Source organism: Rhinolophus sinicus, chromosome 4, assembly GCF_057876585.1.
Source record: "Rhinolophus sinicus isolate RSI-liver-muscle chromosome 4, RSI-T2T, whole genome shotgun sequence".
In the NCBI taxonomy this organism is placed as follows: Eukaryota; Metazoa; Chordata; class Mammalia; order Chiroptera; family Rhinolophidae; genus Rhinolophus; species Rhinolophus sinicus.
In genome coordinates, this window is record NC_142504.1 from 102,665,214 (window position 1) to 102,678,397 (window position 13,184).

At 35.4% G+C, this 13,184-nt stretch overlaps 1 protein-coding gene across 2 annotated transcripts in view; it reads left to right on the top strand.

Moving 5' to 3' along the window:
- Positions 1-13,184, top strand: part of RAB27B (RAB27B, member RAS oncogene family) — a 127,174-nt gene that overhangs the window by 100,489 nt on the left and 13,501 nt on the right. For both annotated transcript variants that reach the window (XM_019721990.3, XM_019721997.3), the window contains one exon: positions 12,858-13,029. In XM_019721990.3, the coding sequence (XP_019577549.1) occupies positions 12,877-13,029 (153 nt within the window). In that variant the 5' untranslated portion in view covers positions 12,858-12,876. The remainder of the gene's footprint in view (positions 1-12,857; positions 13,030-13,184) is intronic.

Below are 13,184 nucleotides of genomic sequence, written 5' to 3' on the forward strand. Positions count from 1 at the left end.
AGCTATGCAAAGAGGCCAACACCGGGCTGGAAAATCTTGTGATGCGATCAATCTTTCAATATAAGGCTTTGCAAAATTTCAAGGAATTTACGTTTCTTTTTCTTGCTCCTTAGCTGAAGTCCTGTCTAAACGGAACTAGGAAAGCGTTTTCAAAAAAGTATGACTCCCTTATAAAAAAGTAAGCCATGCAGCTTACTTATAAAAACATGTAGAAAAGCTTATTGGATCAAATGCTAAATCTTTCAAAAAAATCTTGCAGCTTAATTTATTTAATCCAAACATTCACGCAACATCTTCAGTGCATGCAGTGTATGAGTGTAGAGTGAGTCAAATAATGTTTCGGGAGCTCCTAATTGTCAGGGAGATACATTTTAGAATATGTGAGGGAACAAAATTATATGTAGCTGGGAAAGTGTATTAAGGGCATTGTAATAACAGGTTTCAGCAGAAGAAGGAATCCACTAGCTGTGTGCCAAGCGTCACTGATGGAAATCAGCAAGAGGAAATTGCTCTCAACTGTAACAGGATTAGATTAGATAAACTGACTCCTGTCTTGACCCATGGATTTTTCTACACTAGAAAGAGTTGCTGGGGGTGGCTACAGAGTCTCAACCTTCTGGAAGATGGGCCTCAAGGTAAAGGATGATGCAGGACAAAAAATGGTTCCCAAATGTGGCTGTTTTTCTGTCATAGCTCAGTGAGATATTTAAACTCCAAGTTCCAGGACCTGTCTGTAGACATTCTGACTCGGCTCTCTGAGTCAGAATTTGTATTTGTAACAAATACACATGTTAGGGTCTCTCAAATTTTAGGAGAGGCCCTAACGTGTATTTGTTAACCCCCCAAGGAATATTGATGAACCAGAGTTGGGTCCCACGGGATTATATGTGCACTCAAGTGTCACTCCAGTGTTATTTCACAGGGTCCTGATTAATCAATCTGCCCTGATGTTTCCGAACGATTTCCAATCACGCAGTCCTGGTTTGTGACCACATTTGCTCAGTCGAGTGGCTCTCAGGAACTTGTCAAATAATAAATATTTTTACACATAGGAAATAATTGTATTTGTGGTAATTAGGCTCATAGAGTGTATTCTACAGGCCCTTTCCATTGGTTTCAGAAGGGTGTTAGTCTTTGCATAAACAAGAAGACACTACTAGTAAGTGGCTTCATTGTAAACAAATATTATTAACATCTAGCTAGTGGAGCTAGGCCAAATCAATTATTTTGAAAATAAAATATATAATAATTCCCACATTGTTGGGCTTTAAACATAATGTTTATCGAGAGATAATTCATACACTATAAAATCCACCCTTTTAAAGTACATAATTCATTGTTTTTTAGTATATTCACAAATATGTACCACCATTACTATCTAAATCCAGAACATTTTCATCATCCTTCACCCCCCAAAAAAACCTCATACCCATTAGCAGTTACTCCCCATTCCTCCTCTCCGCACCCTCTAGCAAACACGAATTTATAGTCTTTCTTTATGGGTTTCCCTATTCTGAATATTTCATATAAATGAAATCATAAAATATGCAGCCTTTTGCTCCTGGCTTCTTTCACTTAGCATATTGTTTGCAAGGTTCATATTGTAGCGTGTATTTGTACTCCATGCTTTGTTATGGCTGAGTAATATTCCATTGTATGCATCTGCTATATTTTGTTTACATATTCATCCGTTAATAACTATTTGAGCTATTTCGAGTTTGGGGCTCTTATGAACATTTGTCTGCAAGTTTTTGTGTGGATGTATGTTTTCATTTCTTTTGTATATCGACGGAGGAGTAGAATTGCTGGGTCTTAGGCTCACTCTATGTTTATCTTTTCGAGGAAGTGCCAAACTGTTTTCCAAAATGGCTGCACCATTTTTCATTTCCACCAGTGAGACAGGAGGGCTCCATTTCTCCACATCACCACCAGCACTTGTTATTGTTCATATTTTTATTATAGCCATCCTAGTGGGTGGAAAGTAGTATGTCACTGTGGTTTTGACTTGTACTTTTCTAATGACTAACGCTGTGTTAGAATTCTTTTACGTGCTTATTGACCATTCGTATATCATCATTGGAGAAATATATCTATTCAAACCCTTTGTCCATTTTTTAATTTGCTTATCTTTTTATTACTGAGCTATAAGAATTCTTTATATAGTAGTCTAGATTGAAGTCCATTATCAGATACATGATTTGCAAATAGTTTTGCCCGATCTGGGGGTTGTATTTTTATGCATTTCAAAAGTTTTTAATTGTGATGAAATGTATCTATTTTTTCTTTTGTCACTAGTTCTTTTGGTGTTATATCTAAGAAATTATGCCCAATCTAAGGTTATGAATATTTATTCCTATGTTTTTTTTCTAAGTGTTTCATAGTTTTAGTGCTTACATTTAGGTCTATGAGCCATTTTCTGTTAATTTCTGTATATGATATAAGGCAGCAGTCCAAACTGATTCTTTTGAATGTGGCTATGCAGTTGCCACAGCACCATTTGTTGAAAAGACTATTCTTTCCTTCATTGAATTGCCTTGGTACCCTTGTCATGACTGACTGAAATGGAAGGGTTTATTTCTGGACTCTCAATTTTATTCCATTATCTACGTGGCTATCATTAGGCTAATGCCACACTGTACTAATTACTGTAGCTATAGTAAGTTTTGAAATTGAGAAGTACGAGTCCTTCAACTTTGTTCTTTTTCTGTCAGGATTGTTTTGGCTATTCTATGTCCCTTGCATTGACATACGAATTTTAGGATCAGGTTATAGTTTCTGCCCAAAGGCAGCTAGAGTTTGATAGAGATTCTGTTGAACCTTTAGTGTTGTTAGGTTGTTTTAAAGATTAAATGTGTTAGTCCTTAGTACTTAGTGCTTTGAACAGTCACTGATATAGAATAAAGCAATATAACTGTTGTTAGATACCATTCTGTTATTACTTGAGTTTTCTTAAATATCCCTTTCTAATAGTTTGATGCTATTGCAGTTTTAACTGTAGTTGTCTTGTGTGTGGCATTTTTCTCTGCACAGTCACAGATTGCTTTCTTTGGTAAAAATTATATTTCTATGAAAATTCTGTTTATAGATATGTTCTATTAGCACTGCCTGAGTGTAATTCTTACCTCACTGAAGAAGTAATCATAAATTCCTTTGTAGTAACATTGTAAAGAAGTATCTATGAAGTTTCTAACTACTGTTTCTGAATTTCATGAAGTCTTTAACTTACGAGTACTATCTAAAGATGCTCTATTCCAAGCCATAAAAGAGTTATTCTCCCATTGGCCATCCGCTTAATACACTGTAAATTGGGCTAGAAGCCAACATTTCCCCCTTAAATCATCAGTGTGAGCTGAAGGCTGATGTGTACATTTAAAATGAAAGTTCTTTGATTCGCTTGCTCATTGATCACAGAGACATGTTAGCATCCACTGAGCTTCTTTTGGAGATTTTGGAGGGATATGCCAAAACCATGCCGTAGAGTTGAGTAAGTTAGTGTGAAATGCTTGAAGTCTTTTTTGCAGGGGATATAGAAATACTGCAGTGGAATATACAACAAACTGTTCAGCTACAAGCCGGTTCACCGAAGACTCTCTTAGATGGATATCAGGATAACTAAGCAATCTTTAATGTGGTAATTGTGTGGCTCACCTTCAAACCTGGAATTTATGAGTTGAAGTAAATTACATAGGTGATCTGATATGAATAGGTATCCTTTCCATGGCACTCTCTTAGCTATAACCATGTCTATTATTTAATTTTTTAAAACATTTAATAATAAAAGTGTGAAGTAGGATTCTCAACATCCTAGCATTTTGTGTCAGTAAGGGTTTTAGCAAATAAAACAGAATCACGATAGTGATGCAGAATATAAGACTTATTAATCAGATAGAATTTTATGCAATTGTGGGAGCTGGCTACGCAGTCTATGTATGCCTGTTACTTTTCTATTTTGTATTGTACCTGAAGGCAGCAGAACCAGAGTCAGGAAAGAAAGATGGACACAAAGTGGGTGAGAGCGAGGTCAACTAGGAATCCATGAGTACAAACTGAAATCCAGGAGGGTGCCTGGAGCTTGCCTAGCGCTCTTACCACCTCTGACCTCAATGGTACAGATGACCTGTCAGAGGGGCTGTGCCTTCACCGTGGAGTTACACACACCCAGCCTAGGATTCAGAGAAGCTAACAGGGAGGTCATATGGGAGCTAGAGGAGCTGCACATCTAGAGTTTTTCCTGTGCCAACAAGGTGAGCTGACAGATCCGTGACAATGTATGTGAGCTTCAAGTCTTATGCCCACACCGTGAACCTGGATATGCTTTGGGATTGCACATATTCAAGTTTCCAAGAAGGCTGTGAAATTCTCTCTTTTTTAAAGAGGCATTTCACTTTATAAGCATTTAGGAATATTCCTCAATTATCTTTATAAGCACAAGCCCTCAGAGAGGTTTCTCTGAATCTGAAATAGCGATTTTCGTTTATTTCTACTGACCATTTACTCATGTGACACCAAAAGCCTGCATTGCTTTAACTAACCCTGAGATTTGGGTCATGTCTGCTGAACAGCATTTTTAAGCACACATCAATTATGCTTTTGCTTTCTATCCAGGGGTACAGTGTGAGCTTTATGGATAATGCTAAGTCATTGCTTTCATGTCCTTCTCAGAAAGATTCCATTTGAATATCTGTCAGTGCTGTGCTACAACTGTGGACAAAATAGTTTTGTGTGTAGCTGGCTCCTGCTGAGTTGTAGTGATCCAAAAGTAGGGAAACACATGAAAAGCATTGATCTGAATGGGTCGATATTAGCAAACAGAATAATTTAAAAGCTCTTTCAACTCAGGTAAAAATGTCTTAGGTCAGGGAGCAGCCCTATCCTACCACTGATTGTGTGAATTGCTGGTGTGCTGCAGGGTTTTCAGTAAGAATACTCCTTGAGAAAATTTGGGTGTCAGCAACTTCAAGACCAACATTCCAAGGTATTCTAGAACTTGACTCCATGGCACCAAGTCCCTGATGGGTATATAGAAACTGTAGTGTTTCTTTATACACTTCTAGAGAAGTGTAAGAACTCATGAACAAGGAAATTGTGGATATGATTGAATTTAGAAGATAAACAGTAGGGATAGAGAGGACATTCTAAGGGGAAAATTAATAATAGTATAAAATAGGATTACTGGACTATGAACTATAGTATGAAAATTAAATTCTTCAGTTAATAAGATTGGTAGTTTCATTGGTTTTAAAAAAGCCTTCCACAAATAAGTAAAAATATGTAGAATTAGCAACGTCAAGTGGAAAAACAAGTATCAAAACAAAGGGAATTTAAAAAAGTACATGACAGTAGTTTGTACCATTCCATACAGTACATTTGAATTCCTTGCTGAAATGATTAATGCTCTACAAAATTACAAGTTTGCAAAATTGATCCTAGTGGAGACAGGATAAAATGGACAAATGACCAAAGAAGAAATAGGGAAGGTAAATTAATAACCACCTGCACACAAAATCACCAGGGCAGAATGTTTTCACATGAAAATTCCTTCAAACATTTAAAGATAAGATCATCTTGATAATACTTAAATGACTTCAGAGCACAGAAAAAGGAGAAAAACTTTCATATTCTTTTAATAAAGTGAACATAGTGTGAAGCTCAAAACCAAAGATTGTTTTGAAAACAAGACAAATCTTTCTAATACTGATGAATAAAACATAAGAGACAGCACCCAACAGCACATTAAAAGATAATACATCATCAAGTGAAATTTATTTCATAAATGGAAAGATATTGCTATTTTAGCAAATCTATTAATAAAATCAAGCTAAGAAGAGAAGTCAATAGAAGAAAGCATATTTGACAAATTCAGTATCCACTCATGTTAAAGGTAGCCAGCATCTTGCTTGGTGGGAGAACACTAGAGAATTTCCTACTAAAATTAGGAACAAGGATACACATTATCTCTACGGTTCTTTAGCTTGAAGTAGAGATATTAGACAGTGAAAGTAGACAAGGGAAAATAAATAGAAACGTAAGAATTTGAAAGGAAGAATTAAAACCATACCTATTAATAAACAACATGATTGTACATCCAGAAACTTTAAAATGATGAATTGAAAAACCACTATAATAAGAAAATTTAACAGTGTTGGGTAATGAAACCAATACACAAAAGTCAATAACCTTCATATAAACAATAAACAAAAGCAAGAAGATGGACAGGTTCCAAGTTATAAAAACAAATAAAGAAAATAAAAAATGTAGATGCAAACTTAATAAAAATATCCAAAATCTATATGGGGAAAACCATAAAGTAATTCTGCAAGTCACAATAGATGATGTGCCCACATGGAAGATATGTGTTTTGGATAGAAAAAAACAAACAATATCATAAAAATGTTAAGAAAATAAAAACAATGAGGAGGGGATAACCCTTTCAAATATTAAATAGTTTATGAATAATCATATTTAAAATGGTGCCGCATAAAAAGACAATCAGACCAGTGGAACAGAAGAGAAAAATCCAGAAATAGATTCAATTCTACATATAATTTTACTTGATGATACAGGTGGCATCTCAAATCAGCAATGAAAAGATGAATTTGTACGTAAGTTGTATTGGGACAGATATAAAAAGCTAACTTTAAATCAATTATTCATAACATGCATTATGATAAATTCCAGATGTGTGAAATATTTAAATGTAAAATTGAAAGCATATGAGGACCAGAAGAACACATGAATGAATTTCTCTGTAACCTGCGGTGGGAAAACCTCCCTTAACTGTGACTCAGAATTTGTTTTTCGTCTCCACAAACAACATTAACATCCATAAAAGCCCTTTGGGTGGCATAAACACCACATGCTAGATAAAGAGACAAAGGGGAAAAAGTATCTGCAACTGAAATAACAAAGTTTTAATATCCCTAATATATAAAGAACTTCTAAAAATTAGAAGAGGTAAGCCATGTTTTTAAATGGACAAGAGACATGAGCCTTGCATTCACAGAAAAAGAAACACAAATAACCCTTAAACAGGTTAAAAGTTGCTTGATCTTGATCAGTGTAAGAGAAATACAGACTAAAACAGTATTAATATATTATTTCTGACCTATCAAATACCTCGAAAGCTAAATGTTTGACATCCTTCTCTCTAGATAGGCACGATGTCAATAGGTCTAAGTTTAGACATCTTTAGAGATATGTACTGAATTATTTATGAAAAAAATGTTATGATGCCTAGACTTTGCTTCAAAATAATCTGTTAGGGGAGAGTTTGGGGTACACGAAACAAGATTGACCATATATTGGTAATTTAGAAGCTGGGTGATCAGTTTATGGGGGTACACTAATATTCCCTCGAGTTTTGTATATGTTTGAAATTTCTTGCAATAAAAAGAAAGAAAGAAAAAGGAAGTTCATATAGTTTCAAAAGATAACAAAAAGTAAGCTAAAAGGAAAAAAAATGTTACCTTTGAAAAAAATTTTTCTGAGAAATAAACGTAGTCACTTGCTTAGAAGTGAGTTTCATATGTGAAAATAATGATATCTCGATGGAGACAAATCAATTTAAAGCTCAGTTGTGTTAGAATTTTTATTCTTTATTTTCAAGATAAGTAAGCTGAAATTCAGAGCTCAATAAATTTGTGATTTCTCTCTATTTTATTAGATCCCTTGATCACAGAATAAAACAAAATGCACACTTCTATTTTTTAAAATACATTTGATTGCTTCAATAGACACGTTGACCATTGTCAGTGTAAGTAAAAGTTGTGCAATTAAGCTGATGTTGATTTATAATTCCAACTTGGTTTGAATCTTCCCTATATCTATATCCATTAATCCTAAGTAGCCTTTAAGAAGAATCGAAATAAAAATGATCTTCAATAAACCTTCCTGACAGAACAAAATGCTATAAAATACACTAAAAAATTATTTTAATAAATGGCCCCTCCCTCCATAAAATGGTTTTTGTTCTACTGAAGCACAGACTACAGGTCCCTAGAGGCCTTCCGCTGTCCATGATTGAACTCTAACCTTCAGGACTTGAAGGTGGTTTTGGGGAAGCAGGATTTGAAGGTCAGTTAATAAGAACCACCCTCAGGCTATCATTTAGACAATTGAAGTGCTTGCTGTGAGAATCCCAGACCTCAAACTATATCTCCTGGAACCCAACACACACCAATTAAAGGTAAAGGAGAACATATTAAACTTCCGTTTTATGCTTGACAGGTTTATTTTATTGAAACCATCTACACTAGGTACAAAATAATATCAATGATACTTCGTCTACTATTTTAAGTTTTCCAAAGTGCCTTAAGAATATTCAGTTGATTTTTTTATTAATTTAGTAAGTTCAAGTCACAAGGTCATGGCTTGTCATGGCATTTTTAAGCTTGTTACTCTGAGAACTAGCAACGATCACCAGTTTTCATGGGTAAGTCCATCTGTTAGAGTAGTCATTTATACATATTTGTAGCGTTTGTTAAGCTCCCTGCTAGAGAAAGCAGAGTGTATTCTCAGAACCATGCAAAGTAAGAGGTGCCTGTGAGTGTGTGTTAGATGGATGAATGAGTTCTTTCATGGAGGAGCCCAGTTCTCTGAACCTTGACCTATTCAACTGATAAGTTTATGTTCTCTGCCAGCACAGCTTATTTTCAAACATTGTAGTTCCTCTGTAGGTTCTCTTTTCCCAGGTTATTTGAAGCTCCTCCTCTGAAGATAAAAATATTCTATTTGAGAAGGTTTTTATACTCGTGTGTAACTTAAAATAGAAAAATGAGCGCAGGAAGCCAGACCTGGAAAGTACCATGTGATCATATTCACTTTTACAGATAAGGAAGGAGGGAGAATACAAGGGCTGAACTTGAAGGGACAGTGCTTCCACTAACTGCTCAAAGGTTAATTTCATTACCCATGACATTTGTACAGCTCTGAGATGCTTAAATGTATGTATAGACTCAACACATGTGTATTAAGCTTCTACCATATGCCAGTCATTGGGCTTTGTGGATCCAGCAGTGGACAAAGGATATTAAGTTCCTGATCTAATGGAATTTACATTCAAGAAGAATGAAGCATTCCAGAGAAATAAAAGAGAAACCATGAACAACTTTATTTGAGATATTCCAACTAGGAAAATCCTGTTCCTTTTAATACCCAGAGAAAATTTCCTTCCCTTATGGAATGAAAATATTTTTATTTTCAACCTATCTAATCTACTTTTCATTTCAAATTATAATGAATACTCGTCTTGGATTTCCCTGTGTTAGAAACTGTCACCCCACAAGTCACATGACTTCTCATCTGTAAATGGAGGGCTAGACCATGCGATCACTTAGATTTCCTTCTACCTTTAGGACTCTTCATTAAACAGAGCTTCATGGGTTTTTGAAGATTTTCCCTACTCTTCCCAGCTCCATACCTTCCCATGAAGGGCTCTAAGGATGACGCTTCAGTTTGTGTATCTTAAAGACCTTCTGGTCCTTGTGGTGTAGCTGGTGACACAGTGATAAAGTTGGCATGTCTGACACACTTCCTGAAACACAGCAATCTTCTGGCTTTTTCTTCCCTTTTAGATCCATAGAACCAAGAACTGACAAGACTATCAATCATTGTGCAGGAATAAACAATATTGCTAAACTTGTCAGCTTTTTGATCCTTCCCAGATCTTTTCTTTCCTTTTTTTCAGCTCAGTTCTTGGAAGAGGAAACCTTGCCAAGGCTTTTATTTTTCTTTGTGGTGTTGTATTTGCTGTGCTAAAGATAGAATATTGAGATCATATGATTTTAGGATTCAGAAAATCACATGGTAATAAAAGAGGAACCAAACTAAACACAAAAAAAATTATACATAGATAGATATAGATACGAGTAGTGATATAAACTAAGAAATAAAATTCATTTTCAAAAGAAACTTAGGAGGCAAATTATCTCATGCCTAGCTTAATATGTCAATTTCTTTAGCCCATTGGAGATATTAAATAAAGGTTTTTCACAGTGCCAAGCTTTGCATTCATTTCAGGTGGAATTTATGTTCAATTTTACAAGAGTCCACAACCTTTCACTCATAGAAAAGTGCGAGTGTGGGACATAGTGGGATCGATCCCTGTTTGCCAGAATTGTTCACTCTGGATCAAAGCCTGGCTGGGAGGCAACCCCAGTATTGCCCAGTCAGGTTTATGTACAAACAACAAAGAACAAATTGGCTGAGATCAGGAATACTGATAGGTCATGTAGTTGGCAAGTAGAGATAGTCTCTGTATCGCCTCTCCTAGTACCTAATTCCTCCCTACGCTATAAGGTTAACTGCAAGTTCTCTTCCTGTACATCTTTTCTGACCACTGAAGTCCATGAAAATTGCTGTTTTGTTTGAACTAAAAGCACAACTATTTGACTCATTTATCAATTAATCATGTTCGATCTTGTAAAGTTATGTTGCATTTTCTTGAATCCTTATTTAATGCTCAAGTGTATGCATGCCTTGTCAGGAACTAGATTATGAATTACCTTTTTAAAAAGTTTCGTCTTTGCTCATGATATTATATATTGGAGGTATTTAATTAGATTTGCTAAAGACAGCCTTTCTGGTCACTGTCACACACCAAAAAAAAAAAAAATATTGCAAAAAAACCCATAGTTAACTAAGCAAAAATTTAAAGTGTGCTGATGTATCTTCTTGACTCTAGTATTTTCATTTTTCCAGGAAGCCACAATATCCTCAACTTTAGCTTGTATTTAGGCAGCCAGTGGCTTCAATCTCTTCCCCCGAGTATCAAGACTTGTGCTCAGGGAAGAAATTTGGCTGTAGTCACTTATAGGTTATCTAGAATAAATATTAATCTCTTTCTTTTCCCATGAGAATTAGCAGCTTCTACTAGTGAAATGACAGACTTTATTACCCTTCAGAAGAGCTTCACATGAGCAAGATTGGTAAAGAGAGCAGAAGGTAGAGTAATGGTGGTGGTGATAGACCTTACATGGAAAGAAATCATACTACTTTGGCAGCAATCTCTTCTAGCAATCCATTTGGCTCAAAGACTAAGAGCAGAAGCATCTTCAATTACAAAGTTCTGGTAAGATATTTAGAACCATCCAAATTCAGAACTAGTCACTGCGAGGCAGTCAACCAACACAGACATTTCCCAAGAAGAGTATCATGTCAATAGTTACGCTTCCTTTTATGAAGGAAGGCAGGTTGTTGATGGCATCTCTTCCTGAGCAATGACTGTACTTTGTATAGATATTAAAAAAGAAAAAGTGAACATTCATGGTCAGCAAACATCCACCTTGAGAGTCCTACTCAGTGAAAAAAGCAGATTATAGACGAGGAAAGTTTTAGCACAAAATTATGTATTGGCAGCTCTTAAAACACCTTTCCTCAGAACCATTCATTAATTAAAAAAACATAAATCCGTAATAAATTTGATAGTATTTAGCAGCAGTATGGTTCAAATTTTAGAAAATTCTAATGTAAAAAAATTACAAATCTTCCAAATGCTATAATGATACTGATTTTCTAAGTACCTAAAATAACATTTTTATCATTTATCCAAAGACATGAAAACGTTGAGTTTTCTCACTAACTGAAGCAAGGATATCAAAAATAAATTGATGAACATGCATAATTTTCTTACATGTAGAAAATGATTAGCATTGTCAAACAATTTTTAGATAAGTCCATGGAATAACCTGTTATTGAAATTTAATTTTAATCACCTGAGAACTCTTGAAGGGTACTGGATTTTTGGATCTGTAGAGGTTGGGGGAAATATTCTTCTTTCTCACATAGTGAGGAGAGAAACTTTCCCATTCCAGGAAAATCTTCATAGGCCTTCTTCTATATAAGGATATGACAAAACATGTCTATAATCCATCAGTCAGAAAGTGGTACCAAGTAGCAGAGCATTTTGCCAAACTCAAAAGTGGAGATGTCAGCAACTATTGAGTAGGTGATGGTGTCACTCATAGGTGTGTGGTGATAATAGTTTTGGTGTTACCAGTATAGGTGCACTTGGCATTGGCTCTTGGCTCATCTTTACTCATAGTCACTGTAACAGCAGAAAAAAATAAGACTGAGGCAGGAGAGGTTAGAGCACTGGAAGAAACGGAAAGTGACATTGTCCCTTCCATCAGGAGAAATATTAGCATAATTGCCGTAATTTTGCCTCTTAATACCACTTCCTCTTTTTCAAGGACTGGAAAATATTCCACTGACTTGCTACATATAGCAGACGTGCCCTTGGAGAACAGAGACTTCAGGATTCCAAACCAGAAGATTTTTAAATATTGGTTTTAAAATGACTTCAAATCTATGTTTTGAAGGGTTATCAGATCAGTTGTTACATTTTTGAAATTAAAAAGGAATATTTTGTATGCACATAATAATAGAAAGCGCATCCCGTATGATTAGATGCAACATATTCCTCTAGGCTTTTCCAATACCCATATCTCATTTCCGTCTCTCTCTCTAGCATACCTGCATTGTCTTGGATGAGTTTTTCTATTCCCTATGACTCTCTTCTCTTCCAAGCATCATACTCCTGATCCCAAAAGGGCACTGGCTTTAAAACAAAAAGTTATGACTCTTTAAGTTCTACTATTGCTGTGGCAATGGCTACTGTGGATATTATATAGCTTTGATTCCATGTTAACTGACTTGATGTAAAAAGATTTGTACTGAGTGAAATAAAAATAGATGTACCTTTACTCCTGAAGCTGCTCTGAACATGTTAATTCAGAATTTGGCAGAATAGAGGCATTCAAATGTTGTAACCTGGAAACCTAAATGTATGTTTTATTTTTAAGGACTACAAAGGAAGCCCAACTTTAATCGTAACATACTATTATTCCTCTTTCACACAGGCTCAACAAGACCATCACTATGACTGATGGGGACTATGATTATCTGATCAAACTCCTGGCCCTTGGAGACTCGGGGGTGGGGAAGACGACATTTCTTTATCGATACACAGACAATAAATTCAATCCCAAGTTCATCACAACAGTGGGAATAGACTTTCGGGAAAAACGCGTGGTGAGTTCCTAACTGTACTGTTAAACTTGGTGCTGATCCACCCATATAATATAAGAATTAAGAAACTATGTTTGTTGCATTGCAAGGTATCTGTCTTTTATCACATGAAATTTATAATCTTTCACTTTGTAATAGGTATTTTTTACTTTCTCAAC